At 34.8% G+C, this 24,570-nt stretch overlaps 1 protein-coding gene across 2 annotated transcripts in view; it reads right to left on the bottom strand.

Annotated features, from left to right (window-relative positions):
• The window catches only part of LOC105198098 (epidermal growth factor receptor substrate 15-like 1), a 109,996-nt gene that overhangs the window by 8,647 nt on the left and 76,779 nt on the right, over positions 1-24,570 (bottom strand). For both annotated transcript variants that reach the window (XM_026140617.2, XM_026140618.2), the window contains 2 exons: positions 10,838-10,948; positions 9,889-10,194 (listed from right to left, as the gene is read on the bottom strand). In XM_026140617.2, the coding sequence (XP_025996402.1) occupies positions 9,889-10,194; positions 10,838-10,948 (417 nt within the window). The remainder of the gene's footprint in view (positions 1-9,888; positions 10,195-10,837; positions 10,949-24,570) is intronic.

The following is a 24,570-nucleotide window of genomic DNA, read 5'->3' on the forward strand; positions in this document are numbered from 1 at the left end:
TGTACGTAATCACGGACAGGTGCAGATAGAAATTGCGGCGTATAGAATGCAAACAGAAACAGACAGAACATATGCATAAAAAAATTGATTGGTCCAATAATTACGCAAATGCATAAGAAAATGGATCAATCATTTTCTTTATGCATGTGTTATTTATGCATGCAATTATGCAAGTTTGTCTGAATAGATCCTTAATAAATTCATGAAGAGAAGTCACAATTTAAAAATATGCAAAACAGCACGGTTTGCTTGATTTCTGCTGCCAGTGTGACGTCATATCCTGTTAACACGGGGTGCTCGATTTGTGCTAATAATCGTTAGATTGTGTTGTACAGGTTTTGCTCTAATTCTGTCGCCTATCTGACATTAGATGCTGGCAGCATGGCGTGGTGCTGCCAGTCTGCTGTCAGATTGTCGCGTAGATAATGCTCGTTTTTTGCTGCCAATCTGACATCAGGTCTTGTCGGCACGTGGTGCTCGATTTCTACTGCCAGTCTGGCGTCAGATTGTGTTGCGCAGGTTATGCTTGATTTCTTCCGCCAATCTGACAACAGTCCTGTCAACACTATGTGCTCGATTTCTGCTGGAATTAAATGCCAACAGTTTCTGTCCTATTTCTGACAGCAGTTTACTGACACCGCAGATATTGCAGAGTCTGTATGAAATCTGTTGCCTTTCTAGCAATAAAAATTGATAGCAAACTCTCCGAATAATCTGTTTGTTCACGTTTGGCTGACGTGGCATTTTCGTTTGGAAAACTAATTCCCTTGTTCTTATAATTATAACATTGCGCCACACAACAATATGTAGTACTTCTTTTTGATTTTATTTTATTAATTTCCATTATAATAAGTATACTTTGCTTCAAAGTGTTTGACTAGCAATGGTTCTACCCATCGCCACCAGGAGCGCCACAGGAAAATCTTTGTATCGCCAATATAATGTATATACGTTACGTGTATTATATATTTCAAGTAAAATTTTCCTCAAATAAAAATACTTCGGAAACTAATCTAGTCTATTTACAGTACAGAGTACAAGTTGATACAAGACCTAACTTCAAAATTGTGCATGACCGACACATGTGTATTTTTCAATAGTCACAAGTGATATTCTATTGGCTCTTGTCTAAATATCACACCTGCGCATTACAGAAGCAGGACGCGGGAATAAAAGATAGCAATAGCTTGCTGCTGCACCGTAGTGTTCTAGCAGCGAAAAAAATGAGTTAGCCATATAAGAGTATTATATATATAATATTAATTTTTATCTTGGTAACTATTGCGAATTTTAAAAAATGGTAAAGAACTTTTCTTCTCAGTTTTACTTGCTCTATCAACCTACAAAAGCATGAACAAATATTTTATGACACTCTGTATATGTGTAATTAGAAACATAAAATGTTAAGTTATTTTTTACATTAACAAAATTTATTTTAGCAAAAAAAATTAGACAAACATTATTTGGTGATAAATAATAGACACGCTCGCATTGATGTTAAAAAACATAAATTTAAAAATTTAAGTCAGAAACGAGCTAAATAATTTGAATCAATTGAAAACTTTAATTACATTAGTACGCAAAAGCGCAATTAATTCAGAACGTTTTGGCTATCTTTAGCCTTCATCAGCCAAAATAAATAATTTAAATAAACATGTTACAAGTTTTCCCAATAAAAGACAAATAAAAAAACGAAGAAAACACGCATAGATCTGCGGAATAAGCGTCTGTCTCTTTCATATTTCCTTTGTTTTTTCATTTGTCTTTCGTTGGGAAAACTTGTAACATGTTTATTTAAATTATTTATTTCGGCTGATGAAAGCTAAGTATAGCCAAAACGATCCAAATTGCATTTTTGCGTACTAATGTAATAAAAGTTTTCAATTGACATCCAAATTATTTAGCTCGTTTCTCTGACCTAAATTTTTAAATTTGTTTTTTAAACATTATTTGACTTCAAAAGAAAAATTGAATAGAATAACATTCAAATAATTTTGAGTATTCTTTTCAAAGATAGCATCACTTCTAAGTTTTTAACAAAAAGCACTACTTTTATCATATATTTTTTCAACTTAATATCGATAGATGTTTCAAAAATAATATAATTGAAGTTTTTTTTTAATAAAAAAAACTTCCTAAATTAAAGATCATACAAATTACGGCATTACTGGCATTTGCATTATTCAAAGTATGAAGTATACAAAGTAGGGTCACAGTCATTGAGTAGTCACTGATGACTAAAACAAATATTAAAATAATAAAACTTCAAAATAATAAATTGACATTTTTTCATACAAATGTAATAAAAATATCTTTTTACTTACAAATATAATTACATTAATTATATTATTTTTATTTATTTACTGACTGGTTCAATTTCTTATTTGTTCATTGACTGATAACGTCGTTCCAGGATAAACAATGGAATTTTTATCTATTTCTCTCCCTTCCCTTTTTTTTCTTCTTGTTCTTTTTCTATGTGTGCATGAGTGTATGTGTAAATAACCCATGTCAAAATCAATAAAATAGGTAAGGTCGCGTCTAATATGCAGTTTTACCAAATTTTTATATACAACATTTCATATTTCAAATTATACCATAGTTTTTGATATGTAATAAAAAAACTAAAAATTGACACTGCGAGATTTCTGTTTAAGTTCTTTGCTAGCCAAGAACAATCACTAAATTGACATTAGAAAGCAAATAGTGCAAAGAGAGGACAGTATAAAAACACATTAATAATAACGTTAACTGAATATACACTCGAGCAACAAAAAATAGGGAACACTTTCCAGAAATTAGGTTATTTTCAAATAACTGTAGCTCGGCGAAAAATCATCGCATATAAAAAATAAAAAAAGCATTTTGAAGCTTGAAGTTTCAACTTTAAATCCGACCGGCAACCTCTACATGGTACACATTGGGTAATGCTAATGTCGGTGATAAGCGTCGGTGATAAGTTTTCGGAAAAATGTAATGTAAAAAATGTGTTTTTTTAAAGTTTTGTAACTCGGTTAAAAAAAATTGTAGGAAAATTAAAAAAAAAAAGAAAGCATTTTGTAGAGAAAATGTCATACTTTATGGCACTTGCATTGTATTTGTCGAGAAAAAAATTTTTTTATTAAGCTATTAAAAATAGGTAATTTTAAGGAAAAAACATTGTATCTTTTTTTAGATATAGCACTGATAAATTAAGAAAATTTTGAAAACCATTGATAACATGTTAAAGCTGAAACTTCGAACTTTAAAATCCTTTTTTTCATTTTTCATCTACGATAATTTTTCACGGAGTACTGATATCATTTGTAAAAAATGCATATTTAGCTTCAAAGTTACGTAACTCGGTAAAAAAAATCGTAGAAAACCAAATTATTCTATAGGGAAAATGTTGTAGTTTATGAAGCTTTGATTAAATTGTTCAAAAAAAATTTTTTTGTCGACCTACAAAGTTTCAAAAATATGAAATTTTAAGGAACAAAACAAGATGTGCTTTTTTACTGTATAAGACAAAGTAGTTTAGAAATCAATTCAGCGTTAAAGTTAAAACTTTAAGTTTCAAAATGCTTTTTTTATTGTTTTATTTGCGATGATTTTTCGCCGATTTTACAACCATTTGAAAATAATCTAATTTTTGATATATGGAAAGTGTTCCTTATTTTTTGTCGAGTGTATTTAGACTTTATAAAAAAATATTTTATGCAACGGAAGCACGTTTTTCGCGTCCTCCCAGGAACATGGGCGTAAGTAGGCAATCTTTGAGGAAGATATTGTCATCCATGACAAACATTTCGGTATTGTGCGCATGCGCACTTTTGTTAAGAAACTGTAAAGATTTTGTGGTGCATGCGTTGAGCGTAGGGTCGAAATGCATAAGCAAAAGTAGTACACTGATCTTTCATAACCTGTAACCGAGACAGACAGGATAGGACAACGTCACGCGCTTGTTTTCGATGGAAATGCCGCAAAAAACGTACTTCCATTGGATAAAATACTGTATGCAACATGAAGCCGAGCGCGTTTTCGACTTCAGATGCTGTTTTCAGTACGAGGCGTAGCTTCGTGCGCGTAGCTACGCCTCGTACTGAAAACATCGTCCAAAGTCAAGACCGGCAAAGCTCGGTTCTTTGTAGCATAATGTACTTTTTCTTGCATCAAAATGTGAAACAAAAAGTTTTATAAGTTACAGCAAATTTAAAATTTTTACAATATTATATTTTTTTGTTTTATTATTTATTGTTTTAAAGTTACTTCTTGTGATGATGGATATGTTACGCACATAGATATAAACGACTGTAGCTCTCTCTACGGAGTATAACTTGAATAATTCATATGCCAGTGGTGTCGTAACTTCCATGGTTCATAACTCTTCATGAAAAAGTTTAATTATATCGCTTTCAAAGCGGTCCAATATTAGTTAAAACAATGCAATAAAAATTTTGCTTTTTGTTTTAAAAATTCAAGGTAATTCTGATTTAGTGTCTATACGCGGGCGCGTTTGTAGGGAAAGGATAATACCATTTTGTTACTTAGAAATAATTCGGTAAATGCGACACAATTTTTATCACTAGTTTGTTAGCCATAAAACCAGTGATTTTATCAATCAGCTTATAGGTAAAAATTTATCAGGTATATAAAACAAATGTAATTTACAATTTACTGAACAGGGAAAAAGAGTTTGTGAGATAGCGTGGAATATTAATAACTGATATTATACAAGGCACTTTTAATCAGAGTTGGGCGTAATCGATTACTTTTAGTAATTATTTAAACAATTCTTGTAATTTTAATTACAGAGTAATCAATTATTTTGATAATCATAATTATCAAAATAATTGATTAGATTGCAATAATCTGCATATTTCGGGTCGATTCCTGAAGCAACATCCACTGCTCCCCCCACTACCGTTCATCGCTCACTGCTCGCCCACTACCGAGCGCCTGTCGCGTGTTTGTGAGCTCGACTTTCGAGCGGCGAGCAGTAGTGGAGGAAGCAGTGGGCGTCGCTTTAGGAATTGGCCCAAAATGTACAGATCATTGCAAGCACTAGATTAGAAATTGTTTAAGTAATTAATTATCAAAAGTACATTATGTATGTTATGTTACATTTTTTATTTTTAACTTTTCTACACTTTTGATTATAGCTTTAGTAATTGCAAGTATAAACGTGTCAGATTACAATAAAGATGTATGGCAATGTCTCGCGCCAAGTATAAGCGCGTCTTTTCACGTGAGATGGCGATTTCCGAACACCCGAGATTATCATAAGATTTCAATAACGGCTAAAATTATATCAAGTTCTGAATAGGCTCAATCGATAACTTAGGTTTAAATTGTATAATAAAAATTTCCATCTTTCCTCACCGTGCCGTACGAATAGATATTGCGATGCAAAATCTCAATCTTGAAATTTTCATGTAAGAAACGTCATCAATGGTTGTGTAATCCCTTTCAAAATTACGACGCAAATTGTGTAGCTCATTGCAATACTCGATATATTGATATCGATAGAGTCGACAGAGTCCCAGTTATACTAAAAATTTATCATTCATGGTTATATTTATTTCGCAAAAAATAAAACAAGTCGAAGTGATACGTACAATTTCGTGTGGATTAAGTCTTGTGTGGGTTGAAAGTGTGTTGTTTTAAGACCAGATTTCATTTCTTTTGGTTAAAAAAAATCGATTCTTTTTCTTACATTTTTTACATCTAAGATGTATAAATTATACTTGTAAAACAATTTGCAGTATTCACATTATTTAAAATATGACTTGCTGAACCCAACAATACACTGACACGACGCAATCGTATAAAATCAGATTATTCAACCAATTTAACTGTTTGTAATAATAATTTTTGCTTTTCTTCATCTAGAGTACAGATCTGCAAGGCATATTTTTGATCGATAATAAAGGGTATTAAGAAATATGTAATTAATTATATCTGATATTCAGTTTAACTTTAAACGCGTTTTTACAATGGAACAATGTTTTTTGATATTCCGAACAGGATCTCACGAACTGATCAACCTATTGAATCCGGTCAGCTTGTACAATGATTAAATACTTTTTATTGGAGGATAAATTTCAATATCGATAGTATTGTAAAAATCGGTATGGACATACGTAAACATGGTCGTGTCAAGATAATAAATAATATTCTTAAATGGGGAAACATTTAAAAAAATTTGACAGATGTTAGCAACGACTACATCACTAACTCGACAATCGTTCTTCTGTAGTGGTCTTCTACATGCGGAATCTCCTGATTACAGATTACTTGTAATAATAATCATGATATAGGATGATTACCGATTACAAATGTAGTCGTAATCTGTCTATCTTACGATTACATTATTTGTAATCGTGTAATCAATAATCGATTACAAAATACCCAACTCTGATTTTAATGATAAAAATTTCACAAATTAATGAGCGTAGATCTTACATAAGTGGTATAAAACAAGGTGTTATCAAGGGGGTAACCATTCGGAAAATAAGTGTACACCGGATTTCAGACTTCAAGACTTCACTGGATTTCACCAGACTACATCGGACTTCCTTGGACTTCATCAGACTTCATTAGATTACCGGACTTCATCGGACTTCGCAGACTTCATTACGCCGGATTTTGCCGGACTTCGTCGGATTACGCCGGACTTTGCCGGACTTCACCGGACTACGTTGAACTTCATCGGACTTTTAGCGGGTTGTACACCGGAATTCAAGAGTGGTTACCCCCTAGGGTGTTGTAAACATTTTATAAAATATAAATTACCTAAAAAAATATTAAACAATTTTTGCTTAAAAAAACTTGTCACAATAATTTTTTTGTTACTACTAACCAGTTATGCAATATCCACTAGGTGATTATAAAACAAAAACGGTTTTACACTCGTAGTACAAATAGTTCACAACCATCTCACGACTCCTCTCACTACGTGATATAACTTTATATGACAAATTCATACATACATTACAGCATATATTAAATTCATTATTTAAAAAAGCTACATTTAAGACCTTTAAATTAAAATACAATAAAAAATTAATATCTATACTTTTCAAAATTACGTAAAAAATATAATCTATAAAAATTGCTGTTACTTACAAAACTAAAATTCAACTTTTATAAAACCGCAGTGAACATTAATAACTATTCTGCAATATTTAAATAAATTATAACAAAGTAATTTTAACAGTTGCTTTTAGAATTTAACGCGTATTATATGGATATCATGGTATTTCATCTCCCTACATGTATCTCACGATTCCCGTCTTTCCTTCATATATAATCTAATTATATTAAAAAATAATTAACACAAAAACCTGTAATATTTATGAGCGCGCAAAAATATACAATAATTTATTTCAAATTAAACCTAAAATATTCAATTTTATAAATATAAATGATTTAAAATAATCGTCTGCATATACATTAACATGCATAAAAATACAATTGTTAATATTTTAATATTTTCAAATTATGAGAACATAAAATGTTTGCAACATTTTACTAATATAAAATATAACTATTTATGAATTCACATTCAAATTAAAAATGTAAAAATCAGAAAATTTTATGTAAAATTTCTTAAAAAAAAAAAAAAAAATTACAATAAATTTTATAATAAATTATCTAAGATTTAAATAATCTTTTAATAATAGAACTAAATTTCTTTGTTTTTTTCTGTGTTAAATATAACAAAATATAAAGTGTAAATAAAAAGTAGAAAAATTATCGATTTTAAGAGGAGAGGTCTTGTGCTTTGAATTTTGAATAATGTCAGAATTTCAGTGCTGAAAACAACTAAGTTGTCTATTTTCTTCCCATCATCCTCCATTTTTTAAATAATCGCAGAAAATTTTTTTTTGTAATTAAATTTATTATTTTTTTCCAGTTAAAAAATGATAACAAGGTCTGTTCTATGGCATTTAAATCATGATTCATGAATGTTTTCACAATGACAACTTTTTTTATGCTTATAAAAATGTTTCATGCAAACCGCAAACAAAAAATTTTGATTAAATCATGGAAAAATAGAACTGATAAAAAAAAAACCGAAGTAAAAATATTTGACTGTTTTAACTTTATTATAACGATGTTTCTAAATCCTTTGTTTTTAAATCTTCTTTTTGAAAAACCAATTTCCTATTTTTTGTTAAAAAGTTTCTAAATTTAAAGCACCAAAAACGCAGTCATCTATTTCCTCTACCTCAGTTTATCGCACCAAATAAAATTCAGAAAATTATAAAATTATACAAGAACATGTGTGTAGTTTTTTTGTCACTGATATCAAATCTAAGGTAAAAATTGAACTCAAAATGGTAAATCTAATATGGAAAATTTAAAAAAAAAATTAGATAAAAATCGATATTTGGTAATCATGTAAATGGTTTATGGTTTTGCAATATTAAGGACAATATTAAATATATACACAGAGTGCCCACTAATTATGTAGCGTTATTCTTTGTAAAAAAGTCGAAAAATTCTGAACTATTTTTTTTTCTATAATAATTAATAAAACAATAATTGCTGAGTAAAGTTAAACCAATCAGTACCGTCCTTCATTCAAACAAGTATACATGAGTAAGCCGCGCGTCTGGTAAAATATGTGAGAGGTTGCAATATCGCTATGTTTCCACATCTTCGTACTGCCGCTAACGTGCAATATTCTTACGCGTTCTTTCAATTCAATAACTGTTAACAAATGATTGAAAATAAATTAAAAAAAAGATTTAAAATATAAATATAGTTATAAGCTTAAACAGTCAAACTTTTATAATTTTTTTTTCTTTCAAATTATTTAGTTTTATATTTCAAAATTTATCACTATTTCTCATTTTTCACGATTTAATTAAAGTTTTTTGTTTGTGGTTTGCACAAAATATCTTTGTAAACATTAAAATAATATTATTAGTGTTGTGGGGAATATTCTTGAGTTAAATTCTGATAGAGCAAATCTTATCATTTTTTCTTTAACTGAAAGAAAATAATATATTAATTTCGAAAAAATTGTTTATGCAATTATTTAAAAAAATGAAGAGTGATGGAAAAAACAGACAATAAAGTCGTTTTCAACACACTAAAATTCTACATAAACATTCTTTAAATTTCAAATCACAAAAGCCCCCCCCTCCCCCCTTAAAATTTATAAGCCTGATTTTAACTCACATATTGTATTAAATTATTAACATACTATTTTAAAAAATCTTAAATTATAGAATTATCAATAGTGTTACACAGCCACACACACGCACGCGCACACACGCACGCGCACGCACGCACGCACGCACGCACGCACGCACGCACGCACGCACGCACGCACGCACGCACGCACGCACGCACGCACGCACACACACACATATAATAAGAAAGATATTTTAAATCTATCTACTACCTAGATAGAATTTACTCATAAACTTTATCTTTAAAATCGTAGTTGTCATAGTGAAATAACATGGATTTTGAAGTATTATTGCACTCGTTCTTAGTAAAAATTAATCAAATTATTTTATATGATAAATTTCTAATTATGTTTTTAATATTATAAAATAGTATAATTAACATCTATTAAAATTTTATTGAATTTTACCAAAATTACAATAAAATTTTTCAAAATCTATATTGTGTCACAATTACAAGATATTCTGAAAATAAATTTTAAGAGAAAATTCTTTCTCTCTATCAAATTTATCTCATCTATCCGTTATGTCATGTGTCTAGGTACTAAACATATTACAAAAATAGAAACTAAATTTTCCTGGATTGTATAAAACAATTTATAAGATACTAAAAAAAATAATGCACCGTTAAAAAAAAATAGTACAAAAGAAAAAGATAATTACAACAAATTATTTAAAATAAAGATCAGTATTATTAAATACACACCTTAGACTCAAAATTGGCGAAGTCTGCAAATCCAGAAGATGCGAAACTATTATTGTTATCGATTGTTTGTTGAGAGCTAAATGGATCCGAATTTGCGTTCATAAATGGATCCGGAGTGGGCGAAGGCGTTGGAGGTGCAGGTGCCGCTCTTAATGGACCAGTAGGGCCTTGATTTGGTCGTGGTGGAGCCGGACGCGGAGGTGGTTGCTTGGCTTTCTTTGGTGGAAGAGCGGGACTAGGGCTCTCAGGACGAGGAGGAGCATGAAGATTGGCAAAGGGATCCTCTCCAAATGGGTCCTTCGTATTCTTAACAGAAAAACGTTCTTATATCAGCATTATTGAATAAAACATGAAATATCAAGCACAATTAGACATTTAATACTAATCAATATTTATAATTTAAATGAAATAATTAATAATTTCATTAATCTTTTAATACTAATAAGACATATAAATGTACTAATAAATATTTTTAAATATTAAAATACTAATGTTAAAATATTTGTTGGTACTGGTATTAAACTATTTATTAACAATAGTATAAATATTAGTATAAAGAGTTTATTAATAGTAAGTGCAAATACTATTATATTTCGACAGCAAATAACAAATAAAGTTAAAAAATAATGTAGGAGAAAGTGTAAAGAACATTTCAAAAGTAGTATTGAGAATACTTATTCGTATCAATAAGTATTTTCAGTACTTTTAAATTGTGTATACGCTTATTATTATTATGAAAGAAGATCAAAACGTTTTATCTTAATTAATATGGTTAAAAATAAAATCATGATAAATATTTTATTCGCGTGCTTATTATTCATAATTCCCTACTTCATTCCTCATATTAAATAATTTTTGTTATACATCTTAATCGTTCCTCAATTTTTGTCCCTTTAAGTTCTTTTTTAAAAACATGGATATTTAATTAAATAAGTAAAATTTTACGTACCGACTGCGTTTTATTCTCAGCTCGCTTTCCGCCAAATGGATCAAAAGGATCTTGCTTCGTCGCTACATTGCTATTATCGAATGCAGTAAAAGGATCTACTGCAAAGCTACTCTGTAGAATAAATTTCTTATTAATAACTGTGTTTAAAATAAAATGAGAATAAATATCGCTAATATATTATGCAACAGAAGCACGTTTTTCGCATCTTCCTAGGAACATGGACGTAAATGGGTAATCTTTGGGGCGAAGCGCACATAGCTATGCCTCGTACTGAAAACATCGTCTTCAGTCGAGAACGGCAAAGCTCGGCTCCAAGATACATAATGTACTAATTGTTACAGTTAAATATTATGCTATGGCATTTTCTACTCTCTGTTCTACTTTCCTCTGATATTATGTTCTTGCACTATTCTTCTATTATTTCACATTTGTATAACTATGTCTTTTATCCTACTTATCTCATTAAACATAATGTAAATATAATGTAAATATACGTAAATATGATGTAAAATAATGAAAAAGTAGTGCAAAAAAATGTTATAAGTAGTAAAAGAGTACAGGAAAGAATAAATGATCCACGTAGAAAAATACATAAACTATTTGAATTAAGTAAATATTACTTTTTCGTTTTAAATGTTTCATAAATTTATAATGTTTGAAAATCTATTTTAAATTTATCATAAGTAATAAATGTATTTAAAATATGTGGTATGTTTAAAAATTGTTGTCATAACGCGCCAACCAATACGCCAACCAATACATCAAACATATTCCAACAAGTGGCATTAAGCTTGTTCTTTTTAGCTGAACTTTTTGCATTAGTGCAAGAAGTATACACTAAAGCGTCCTTTTTAACGAAAATTACGTCAAATGTCACTGTTCTTTTTCACAGTGTAGCGGATTCACACTACGTGAACACATCCAACGTGTGTCATACGATGCTCTGCAAACAATCAGAAAAAAGGATTTTGCTTCGTACGACAAATTACGAGGAAAATCTTGCTTTCTGATTGGTTGCGGAGCGTCGTACGACGCACGTCGGATGCAGTGTGATTTCACGTTTCACTTTTTACGTTTCACTTTTCATTTTTCACTCATAGAGAGTTCACGTGAATCTTTTCACGCACAGCAATCATGTATGGATAATGCGCGGAAGTTTAGTTTGCGTTCCAAAATTCACCTTTAGACTCTGTCATCGCAACTATCAAGCGGTCGCAAAAAAGGTTTCTACCTGCTTTTATAGTATAACTTTTACTGTAAAAATTTAATTATATAAAAAAAATTGTAAAAAAATATATTCATAAATAAATAGCAATATTTCTTACGAGTTATATTGCATAAACTTAATTTACAAATATAATATATATTACATTTATTTTTGATGATCCATATATTGTACAACTATTTTATTATGTAGTAATCTAATTCTAAAAATTATATTGTAATTTAATACAAACATTGTTTTTCAAAATTAACTTTAATTTAGTTTTTTATTTATGCAAATTTTAAAGTAAATTAATTTCATTAGTCATTAAATTTAACTTCGTTTAATTAAAAATTATTGAATAATTTAGAATACGGACCTTTATCAAAACTGAATCCCCGCTCACACATTTTCCAAATTTATAAGTTATAAACACTTACATGATTAATTAATATTCTATTTCACAAGACACACCTTTCTTATATCATTGTGTATCAAAACGCGTTAAAGTATATTTTTATCTAAATTTGCATTTGATGAAGCCTTATTCTATATAATTATCAAAATATTGTTACGCCCGGTATAGGCGTGAATTAAGTTGAAAACATCTTCTGTCAATGAGTGACAGAGTTCGTGTTGTTGTTTTGTCTGGATTTGATTTGTAAGACTTACGAAGATTAAAAGCGTACATTTTTACAAAGTTTATCTTATTATTTTGTGCGCGAGTGAGAACGTGGTTCCGCGAGAGTACATGGTTCACGACTGTAACGTGAACGTAACATTTTAGAGGCTCGTCCGGGATCGTTGACGGACGGATTGTTAAATGATGACTTCGGCAACCTCATCGTGCACAGAAGAAATTCAGCTCAGAAAGAGGCCTCGTCCTGTAATGCCGGCACAACTCAACGAAAATGAAACGTTACGAGTTCTTCGCGAGGAGCTTCTCATTTCGGGAGGACAGAAGATTACAGCAGGAACGAGAGGTAGAGCTTCTTACTTGTTTGCAGCAAAGAGATGAACGCGTTACTACGCTTCGAACAATTACCACAGCTAAGTCCTTTCAAAAATGTTTATTTTTGTGCGGGAGGTTCTGCTTTGAATATTAGAGATGCGTTGCGTCTACGTTGCTTGCGCGCAAGGAGTCTTCCGTTGGATGGTCGAAGCGTGTTGTGTCCGCGTTGCTCGTGCGCGAGAAGTTTCGCGTTGAATGAACGGGGGAATGCGTTGCGTTTGCGTTGTTTTAGCACGCCTTTGGTTGAGGAAGAAAATATTCTTGTCAAACGCATTTTATGCTTGTATCTACGTCTATTGATTTTTATCGTTTTAATTGACGCATGGCGTATCGTTTCCTCTTTAAATTTTCTTTAGTGCATAGAGAGAGAGAGAGCGAGAGAGAGAGAGAGAGAGAGAGAGATAGCTTTAGCTTAGAATTTCTTCTTTGCGGGATTGAGATTTCGTCTCAGAAAAGAGGAAGACGGTCTAACATTTCTTTTTCTCCCAAAAAGGCATTGGTTTGGGAATAACTCGTGCTCGGTAACTCGTGGCAGTGGCCCGGGGTAGAGCAGGAGGCCGTCGTGCTTCCCTGGAAATCCTCACCTTGGGAGATGGATTCGAGGGACCGTTCTTGTCTCAAAAGCTTAGAATTAGTTTCTATTATTTTAAAATTTCTTGGTTTAGTTCAAGGGAATAAATTCGCAGCAAATGTTTCTCAAAGCAGAGGCCCGGATGAAAGCAGAAGGTCGTCGTTTGTTTAAGATTGCTCAAGACGGCGCTCGGTAACCTGTGGCAGAAGCCCAGGGTAGAGCAGAAAGTCGTCGAGTGGATTTTGATTTCAAAAGTGGACAACGCTCGGTAACCTGTGGCAGGAACCCAGGGTAGAGTAGGAAGTCGTCATTTTGGTTTGATTCGTGGAGGACGACGCTCGGTTACCCGTGGCAAAAGCTAGACTGAAACAAAAGAAAATCTAGGATTTCTTTTTCTTCCAAAAAGGTGTTGGTGTATGGTAAGGTTAACGCGAGCGACGCTCGGTAACCTGTGGCATGAGCTCAGGGTAGAGCAGGAAGTTGTCGTGTTTCTCTAGAAATCCTCGCCTTGGTGGAGAGGGATTTTGAAGATTGTTTTTCTTCCAAAATCGGGGGTGTGAAAGAGAGACTGACTGACTGACTGACTGAGCGTTTATTATTATTCTAGGGCTTAGCCCTCTAAGAATAAAATACAGGAAAATAACTTCAAGATTGAGTACAATATAGATAACAAAAATAAAAACAAAAAATAAAAACAAGAGAAGTAAGGTACAAATAAACTTAAGATAAGCATAACTTAAAGTAAACATGCGAGAAAGTATAAAGAGTAAAAATATGAAATAAACTAAGATAACAAACTTAAAGGAATCACACTTACTTAAGAAAAGTTAGCGTCTTTACGCAGAGACGGAAGAGTTACGCGGTGAAAATAAGATCATAAGAGAACTAGAATGAAATAGCAATAGCAGAGAATAAGCGCAGAGGAAGAGGAAGTAAGATAGGGTATGCTTGAGGAGAAGTGTGAGAGGTTGAAGAGTGAGCACGGCAGGGTGTGCTGAAGGTAGGAAGGACATCGGGGTTCGGAGTCGCTGCGGGTAAGGTGGAGAGAAAAGGAGAGAAGAGAATTGAGAGTGAGAACGTGAGATCAGATCCCATCCCTTGACCGCAGATGACTGAAGAGGAGGTTCTTAAAGGAAGCTAAGGAATTTGACTCTTTAATGTGCGGCGGGAGAGCATTCCACATAGTGCAACCGGATATGAGGAATGAATGCTGGTAAGTGGAGGTGCGGCAGGACGGAACAGCTAAGTCCCAGGGAGAAGGAGGGGATCGGAGATGGGAGAGAGACCTAGGAGCAGGCTGGAGATTGTGAGCAAGGAAGGGGGGAGAGCCGGAATGGATAATGGAGAAGATCAGGCAGCAGGTCAAGTATTCCCGTCGGTCGTCGGCGGACAGCCAGCCCAAACGCCCGTACCAGGGGGACACATGCTCGTCCCGGCGAAGGTCAAAGATGTAGCGCACGCAGGCGTTCATCAAACGTCTAAGCTTGAGCCTCTGTTGACCCGTCAAGTCAGTGAGAACCGCGGCGCAGTAATCAAAGACCGGAAAGGCGAGTGATCTGATGAGTTGCACTCTCAGAGGCAGTGCGAGACCGTTTTTAAAATGATTCAAGCGCCAGAGAATCCCACTAACCCGACTGGAAGTGGAACGAATTTGATGAGCCCAGCTCAGATTGTTGGTCAGGAGCAGCCCAAGGTTACGGACATTGTCGGTGAATTGAATACGCGTATAATTCACGAACAAGATATATACTGGATCTATACTGGACGTAGGGATCGAGTTGACAAACCTGGGACTGCCCATGAGAAGTGCCTTGGTCTTACCGGCGTTGAGTTTAAGGAGATTTCTCGCCGCCCATCGCTCGACCGCCGCGATGTCCTCGTTGACGAGAGCAACTGCATTAAGGAGATCGTGAGGAGGAAAGTGGAAATAAATTTGGAGATTGTCGGCGTAGAGCAGGTGATGGCAGTGCCTGAGCGAGTGCCTGAGATCATTGACGAAGATGGAGAAGAGAAGGGGTCCCAGAACTGAGCCCTGAGGGACTCCGGCAGGGACAGGCAGCGCAGATGAAAGAGAGCCGTCAGGTCCTTTAACGCACCGGTGTCTGTCGGAGAGGTAGGATCGAAACCAGGTCAGAGCGGACGATGAGATCTTGAGGTTGCTGAGTTTCTCGAGGAGAAGCGCATGGGAGACAGAATCGAAGGCTTTGGAAAAGTCGAACATGACTAATAAGGTGGTCATGCGTTTGTCTATGGCCAATCTCACATCGTCAACCAGCTTGATAAGGGCGGTTTGCGTACTGTAGCCCTTTCGGAAGCCGGTCTGGAAAGAATCGAGGAGGTTATGGTGAGAGATGTGAGCAACCAGGCTGTCGTAAGCAATACGCTCAAGCACCTTGGAAAGGAAGCAGAGGAGAGAGATGGGACGGAAGTCAGACGGGAAGGAGGGATGACAGGTTTTGGGGAGAGGGATGACATGTGAGGTTTTCCAAAAGGTGGGAAAGGTGGAGGAATTAAAGGAGAGATTGAAGAGGTCTAGGATGACAGGAAAGATGACGGGGAGACAGAGGAGAATAATGCGGCGATTTAAGCTGTCGGGACCGTACGAGTCGGAGGAGCTGGTTTTGATGGCCTTGAGTAGGGTTTCAGGAAAGACGTGGGGAAAGTAGAAGGTAGCAGGATCGGAGACAGAGGAGGTATGACGGGGGAAGGAGGCGGGTGGAGGAGGCAAAGGAGAAAGAGATGAATGAGAGAGATGAGCAGTAGTGAAGAAGGAGTTGAGGTCTCCCAGAGAGAGATTGAGGTGGAGGTTAGAGGAGCGATTCTTAGCGAGGCCAAGCGAGCGCAGCTCCGACCATAGTCTTGCTGGGCATAATTTGGGATCGAGTCTTTTGCGCAAGTAGTTGTTTTTTGCCTCGACCAGGCGCGATTTTGCCAAGTTTCTGAGAGACCGAAACCTTTCCCGCCGATCGGGGGAGGGGTGAAGGAGGAAGGATCTTCTGGCGGCGTCTCGTTCCCGGAGAAGAGACTTGACTTGATGGTTCAGCCAAGGAGCGGGAGGCTTGTTTGCCACGAATGTTTTGTGAGGCAGGTGGATAGTCAAGGCGTTATTGATGAAAGAGTAGATCAGGTCGACCCTACGATCAATGTAGCTGGCAGAGTCAACAGCAGGCCAGTCTTGAGAGAGAAGGGAGGAAAGGAAGTCTTCGGAATTGAATTAAGAAAAGTCTCTGACTCGGATCACGCGAGGTGGAACTCTATAGATGGAAAAGTCGAGAGTGACTTCGATGAGATCATGGTTTGATAGAAAAGGGATTGGAAACTGCTGAAAGTTCTGTATTAAATTTTTATCATTTACTAAACAGTGGTCGATTCTAGAGTGTGACGAGGAAGTGTGGTGGGTGTCAGAGAAAGGAACTATATGGAGATTATTGGAGGTGCTGAAGTCGAGAAGGAAATCGGAGTCGTGGGAAGGACGATTAAGATCAATATTGAAATCCCCGATTATGATGGCAACTGTAAAGGAAAGATAGTCTTTCAAAGTCGGATTGGAAAATGGAAAGGTGACCAAGTTTTGGAGGACGATAGACTATGGCAAGCAGGAAAGGGCGGCAGCGAAGAGGAGAGATACGGAGGATAAGATATTCCGGGAGAGCGCTATAGAGCGTCGGCGATGAAGCGAGTATCTCGGCGCCAATGCCGCGACGCACGTATACCCCAACACCTCCTCCCCCCTTGCCCTCCCTGTCACCGCGAACTATGTAATAACCAGGAAGCTGGACAAAACTGTCAGACGCGTGTGGCTTCAACCAGGTTTCGGAGAGAGCTATAAGGTCGTAATCGCCTCGGCCGAAAAAATCGGCAAATTCAGAGAAGTGGGGGAGGAGGGATTGGCAGTTAACATGGCATACGCGCAGAGATCCCGATCTTCCGGAGTGAAGGGGGGGCCCGGGGCCTCATTTAGTGCGCTTAGAAGGGGCCCTAGGAATCGCCCCGCGATTCACATCACGGCCCGCTGTCGTACGGGTCGCAGAGGCACCAGCGACATCGGCAGCGCCAGCCGACCCCGTCGGGGGAAGAGAAGCCGCGAGGCCGCGCGCCGAGTCGCGAAGGTCACGCGATGACCCGCAGGAAGATGAAGAGGGCAGAGGTGCACCGGCAATAAGTGCGGAAAGGTGATCACTACCCCGGAGTCGGATAGGCGAGGTGTCGAGGTGTCTCTTGACAAATACGCGTCCGTTGCGCACCCAGGCACGGTGCAGACGACCCGCGCCTACCGCGCCCCTCGCGGCAGCGAAAATCCCGCGAGTGGAGGAAGGAAGACGCTCGTTGATATCGATGGTCCCGGGGGGAAGACCGGGAACCGACGAGCCGTCGAGCTTCCCGTGAGAGCGTTTGCCCGCAAGTATCCGGTCGCGGACCTCGCGCGAGGAAAGTCTGACCACGAGGGGACGAGGACGGTCCCCCTTGGCGGGGATGCGATAGCAACTCACTATGTGATCGAGGCCGACCTCGACGCCGAGAGCAAGTGTGATTCTGCTGAGAGTAGTTTTGAGGTTCTCGGAGGGGGTTTCAATCACCCCGAATAAGATAAGCTCGGAGCTCCTATTGACCTGCTCAAGGGCGTCGAGGTGGGACTCGAGCCTACGCACATCGGCATTGGCGGCGATGGTCGCTGGACGCGCCTCAAGCGCGGCGAGAGAGAGAGAGAGAGAGAGAGAGAGAGTGTGTTACTGTTTTAGGTTTAGGATTTCTTCTTTTTGAAGTTGAAATTTTGTTTTAGGGATAGAGAGGCGTTCTCTCATTCCTTTTTTTTCCTGTAGGGCATTGGATTGAGAATTACACGGGCGACGCTTGGTAACTCGTGGCAGAAGCCTGGGGTAGAGCAGGAAGTCGTCGTGCTTCCCTGGAAGTCCACGCCTTGGAGGATAGGTTCGGAGAATCGTTCTTTCTTCGGAAATTGAGAATGAGTTTCGATTTTTTTTACGCGAAAATTTTATTGTAAAATCGTGACTAAAAAAAAAAGTTTTTCTCTTGCAGGTTAATTTTATTTTAAGTGAGATACTCGTTGGATCTTATTTTAATTTCAGTTTTGAGATTCGTACGAAGCGATGTTCTTCTTATGAAGGTTTGTCGAAATACTTTGTGTTAAGAAGACCGCCTTGCCCCGGTTTTTGAATCGAGGTTTTCCAGAGAGCCTGAGGGCAAATGCCGAGGCGAAGATATAGGGAGCCTTAAAGGCGTTGGGTCCTCGAGAGTTAATTCCCCCCCTCCCCACCCCTTGTTCAAAGAATGAAGGAAGACGTGCTCAAGACTCAAGGTGAAGAGTAAGAATGAGCCACAGCTTAAGCAGGAAGATGTTGTCTTGTGGATGTAGTCACGCAGCTCCATATCCCTTTGCAGCAGCTAGGAGAAGAGCAAAAAGTCGTGAAGATTTTAGAAGCCTTTAATTGGTTGTCGGGACACCCTAAAGAAAAGGGGTAGTGTTACGCCCGGTATAGGCGTGAATTAAGTTGAAAACATCTTCTGTCAATGAGTGATAGAGTTCGTGTTGTTATTTTGTCTGGATTTGATTTGTAAGACTTACGAAGATTAAAAACGTACATTTTTACAAAGTTTATCTCATTATTTTGTGCGCGAGTGAGAACGTAGTTCCGCGAGAGTACGTGGTTCACGACTATAACGTGAACATAACAATATCAACTTGTCAAATATAAATATCAAACCTAATTATATCACAAAAGCATTATTTTTATTTATGTATGTACATTAGCTTATCTTGTCAACGCAATGCAACCAAAAAGGTTAACCTCTTCAATAATACCTCTTCAAACTGTTACCACACTGTTACCACACTTTCATTCTAATTTCGAAATACATACAATTTACTTGATCATTGAACTTAGGGAAAGTATATAAAATCACATAGACAATACAAGCACGAAGACTTAGCTGCGACCGTAGTAGGCATTCTTGTTCAATTTGTGTTGATGTCGTAGGCAAATAGTTATTTTAGGAAAATAGTATCTGACTAAGCAAATGCTATCTGCCTGGTCAAATAGTTTACGCCCGTTTATTTTTGTGTTTAAATGCTATTTTCCTAGGAAAATGCTATTTAACTGAACCGCTGTTAGGCAAATGGCATCGAGCGAGTAAAGCATAAGTTGACATTTTGATAACTGTAAGGTTATGTCACAATCGTCCTTCAAGACTCTCTTCATCAATTCATCAATTTTAAAATTATGTAAGTACGTTTTCTTCTTTTGATGTTATTTACTAAGTATTATACTTCTCTCCAGCAAATTTACAATCAGTAACGTTAGTCTTACTTCGTAATTATTACAAGTACTTATTATATGAAATATCTAAGACAGAATAAATTGAGATTATAATAATGTTCAAGTTAAAAATAGCATTTTATATTTCAAAGTATATAAATTATTGCAGCCGCGATAAAAAAAGTCTTCAGCGAAGCATGCATTTCAGTTTTGTGAGGTTATGTTATTACTATCGTCCTGCAAGATATTCTTTTCAAATTCATCAATTTTAAAATCATACGTTTTTTTCCTTTTATTGTTATTTACTAACTTTCCGACAATCTTAATAGTTATTCTTACTTCATTATCATGCAAGTATCATTTATTATATGAAATATCGAAGACCAGGAAAGAATAATTGATATAATATTCAAGTAAAGAAATAGTATTTTATATAATCTTAAAACGTAAATTATTGCAGCCACAATAAAAAAAAACCGGTATAAAGAACAAGACAAATATACATTTTGTAAATATATTAATTGCTAGTTACTGTTTACGCTGTATTAACTCATTTTGACTTTGAATCTAATAAAGTTTTTCTTATAGGCAACATGGTAGACAAAGAATATTATTTGCAGCTGAATGAAAGATATGTCCAGAAAACCATTAAAAAACCATGGAACTTACAAAAAATTAACGAAGTCATTAACATATTAAAAAGTTTTCAAGAGAAAAAATGTCAGATCAACAGAAGATATCGAGCCAGGAAAAATATTATGGCCAGAAATATGATCTCCTACAAATATCCGGCGTATCAAAAGTCATTTTAAAACCAAAGTCTCTGAATGATGATATTATTTATGTTACACCAATTGAAGAATTTTTTGATAAAATTGATGAACAACACAAAGCAACAGGGCATGGAGGAAGAGATAAGGTACTTTATAATTTAAAAAAGAAATCTAATGTTCCAAAACTGGCTGTTGAAGTATATATAGAATTATGCAAAACTTGCAATTTAAAAAAAATGCAGAAACATGCTGGTTTGTTGATAAGACCCATAAAATCCAAAGATTTTAATGTCAGAGGACAAGTTGATTTAATTGATTTCCAATCTTGTGCTGATGGGATACACAAATGGCTTCTATTATCAAGACCATTCTACCAAATTTTTATATTTACGACCATTACAGACAAAAAGAGCTACGGAGGTAGCTTTTGAATTACTTAAAATTTTCCTTGAACAAGGCGCTCCAGTTATTTTGCAAAGTGATAATGGACGGGAATTTACTGCCGAGGTAATTAAAGAGTTGATTTTGTTGTGGCTAGAATGCAAAATTGTACGTGGACGACCGAGGCATCCCCAAAGCCAGGGTTCTATTGAAAGATCAAACCAAGATGTCGAACAAATGTTAAGAGTTTGGATGACAGAGCATAAAACTTCTCGTTGGTCAGTTGGATGTTATTTTGTGCAATGGCAAAAAAATACATCGTTTCATCGTATCATTGGAAGATCACTCTATAAAAGTCTGTGGTGCAGATCCCAAAATAGGCTTAAAATCTACAAATCTATCGTCAGATCTTCTTGCTAAAATATCAACTGAAGAGGACTTAGAAGTCATTAACACAAACTTTATCAATAATAATACAGAAGGTTCATCAAATGGCTATACTAACAACAATAGTAGAAGCTGCCGAATTAAAAGTAGAAAGCACTATTCAAATAGTAAAGACAAGTGATGTTGACATCGGAATTGCATCAGAAATCGTAAATTATCAAATACAAATAAATGTGGAAGAAGATAAAATACTTACAATAAAAGACATTTCTGCAAATACTTTAAACCAAAACACTAAGGATCAAAGCATGAACTCTAATATCTTATACTGCTGTGTTTGTAGCAACGAAAGTACAGGTGCACACACTTGTTCAAAATGTGACAAAATAGTACATGTTATCTGCGGTATTTCTTACGAATCTGACGAGGGATTTGGCAACAAAGTTACTTGCAATCATTGTGTCAATGAAAAAAATATTAAAATAAACCGAACACAATCTTACGAGGGACAGCTCAAAGGTGCTGAAGATATGACCAAAAGAAACAAAACAATTTTCAACAGAAATAGAAACTGGGAAGTTTGTAACGGTAGCTGTCCCAAAATTTGACAGAGGACCTTTGGACAAAAAGAATTTAGAAGGAATTATAGTTGAGAAAAAAAATGATGTGTACAGAATAGGTACAAAAAGTGGTATATTGAAAAATTGGTTTACTAGAGGCGACTTAACACCTGTAACTTTAATTAGTTTTAATTATAATGACATTCCTCAAGAACAGATTATTTCTTTAAGAGAAGCATGCGCGTCCCAATCTATATTTTCAGGGCAAGGGTTCTCAAAATGTCAATGCCAACCATCAAAGAAACAGTGCAATACAAAACGATGTGCCTGCTTTAAGACTAAAAATTTGTGTAATAGTAAATGTCATTCGAGTAATCCTTGCCAAAATAAATAATATACTTATTATTATATTCTTTCTAAAAGATAATTTACTTCGTTTAAGTAAAGAAGCATTGTACGTCATTAACATGCAATGACAATTAATTTTATATTTTTTTCATCATAAAATATGAATATTTCATAAATGTTTGTTTTTTAAACAAAATATATACAATTTTGTTTTTTTCCACCTAAATATATTGTAAATAAACATTCTTTTTATTTCAAATTTTTTAGTTATGATACGTTTATTTTTATTTAGTCTCCATATGTTGCTTACCGTTAAGTACAACGTTATATATTATAAAAGTTTTTAATATGTTTAATAATAAAATGCTTTGATAATTTATTTGTGTATTTTTTACTTTTGCAAACAATAAGTATCAATATATGTTTAAATATACATAATATTTTATTAAATTAAAAATTAAAAAATAATTAATAAGTAACAGATACAAATTTCAGAAGCAAACGAGTTCATAATACATTTTTTACTGCAAAAATGTTCTCTTTATGTATTTTTAAATTAATTTCTTGTTTTACCTATTAATTGATGAGAAAGAATAAAATCTATGAAAAAGGATATAGAATTTTGACATTTCTTAAAATATATTCAAAAACAGCAATAAATATGTTACTAGTCTCTGAATTGATTAGGTTCATATATCATTTTGTCCACATAAGCTTACATTGATAGTAATATCTATTAATTTACTTCTAGATTACCATCAGTGTTTTTAAAACTTGCAATTTTTTAATTGGTTTTCAGTTAATTATCTTATTAATTCTATAAGATCAATTATATTTTAGAAAATTTAACTTCGAAAAATCTATAATTACGTTATATTTGTTCAAGAAACATAATAAGTGGAAATCAGCTTAAAAATACATAGAATTGGACCAAATGTTGTTTTCAAGTTTGCAGTTGAAAAAAATAATTTTGTAAACCGAGTACTTGTACTTTCTCATTATATCGTATTCCTGTTTTATGAAACAAAATGTGTTTTTATTTTCCTAAACAGCGTTTAGGCAAATAATATTTGCCTAGGAAAATAGCATTTGAACACAAATGAACGGGAAAAAGCTATTTGACCAGGCAGATAGCATTTGCCTAATCAGATACTATTTTCCTAAAATAACTATTTGCCTGCGACATTGATACAATAACAGTCAAAATATCTCTCTCTATTACATACAATTTATTAATTCCCTAAATTTTCATCTTTTCGCCATCACGGCTGATGGGAAAAAAGTTCACGTAAAAAAGTTCATATTTCCGCTCATGAGTGAGTTACATGATCCCGTGGAATCGTACATGATCGTGCAGTTTACGTGAAACTTTTCACTTTTTACGTTTCCGCCCTAGGGAAAATGTTACATGATTGACCCCCTGAACTAGTGCGGCTAAAAAGAACAAACCTATTGGCTAGTGGCAACTTTCACAAGTACAATGCCGTTTGGCATGTTACACTATGTTACACTGGCCTAATTTACATCGTGCACTTGATACGTGTATTAAGCACTATATTTGTATCAAATTCGTACTAAATTTTTAGTATTCACGATGTAAACTCTGCCGGATCAACTTGGTACGAACGTATCAAGCAGGAGTATCGTACTAAACTGATACGCGTACCAAATAATACAAATGATGATGTAAACACTGAAACGTACTTTGTAGGGGATTAGGCCTATTGAGTATAACCTTAATTAACTCGTCTTATGATAAGTAATCTTATTTGGTCTCTTTGAAACGATAACATATTAAAAAATATCTTGTAAGAACGTTTAGTACGTTCGATGTAAATAAGTCTGTATTAAAGCATTGGTGCGCACCAAACTTAATACGAATACCAAAGTTTTAACGATGTAAACTAGGTCACTATCATATTGTTAGTATTCAAGCTATAATAGCGGAAGTAAACACATATATCAACTCTCGTCAAATTTTTAATAAAAATAAAAAAGTCTGTAAAAGTTTTACTAATGTAACCAAATTTATAAAATTTAACACAAATAGGAGAGACCGGGGCAAATCGTTAGACCTTTTTTTCTTTTGTGTCTCCTGAATCCTATTAAAAAAAAAAAAAAAAAAAAAAAAAACTGGTTTGAAAGGTTGAACCTTCCCCTTCACAGTGCCGATATAAATAGAACATGCAAATGCACTTGCTTTAAAGTACATATAAAAATGT

The sequence above is a fragment of the Solenopsis invicta genome, chromosome 16, assembly GCF_016802725.1.
Source record: "Solenopsis invicta isolate M01_SB chromosome 16, UNIL_Sinv_3.0, whole genome shotgun sequence".
Taxonomy (NCBI): domain Eukaryota; kingdom Metazoa; phylum Arthropoda; class Insecta; order Hymenoptera; family Formicidae; genus Solenopsis; species Solenopsis invicta.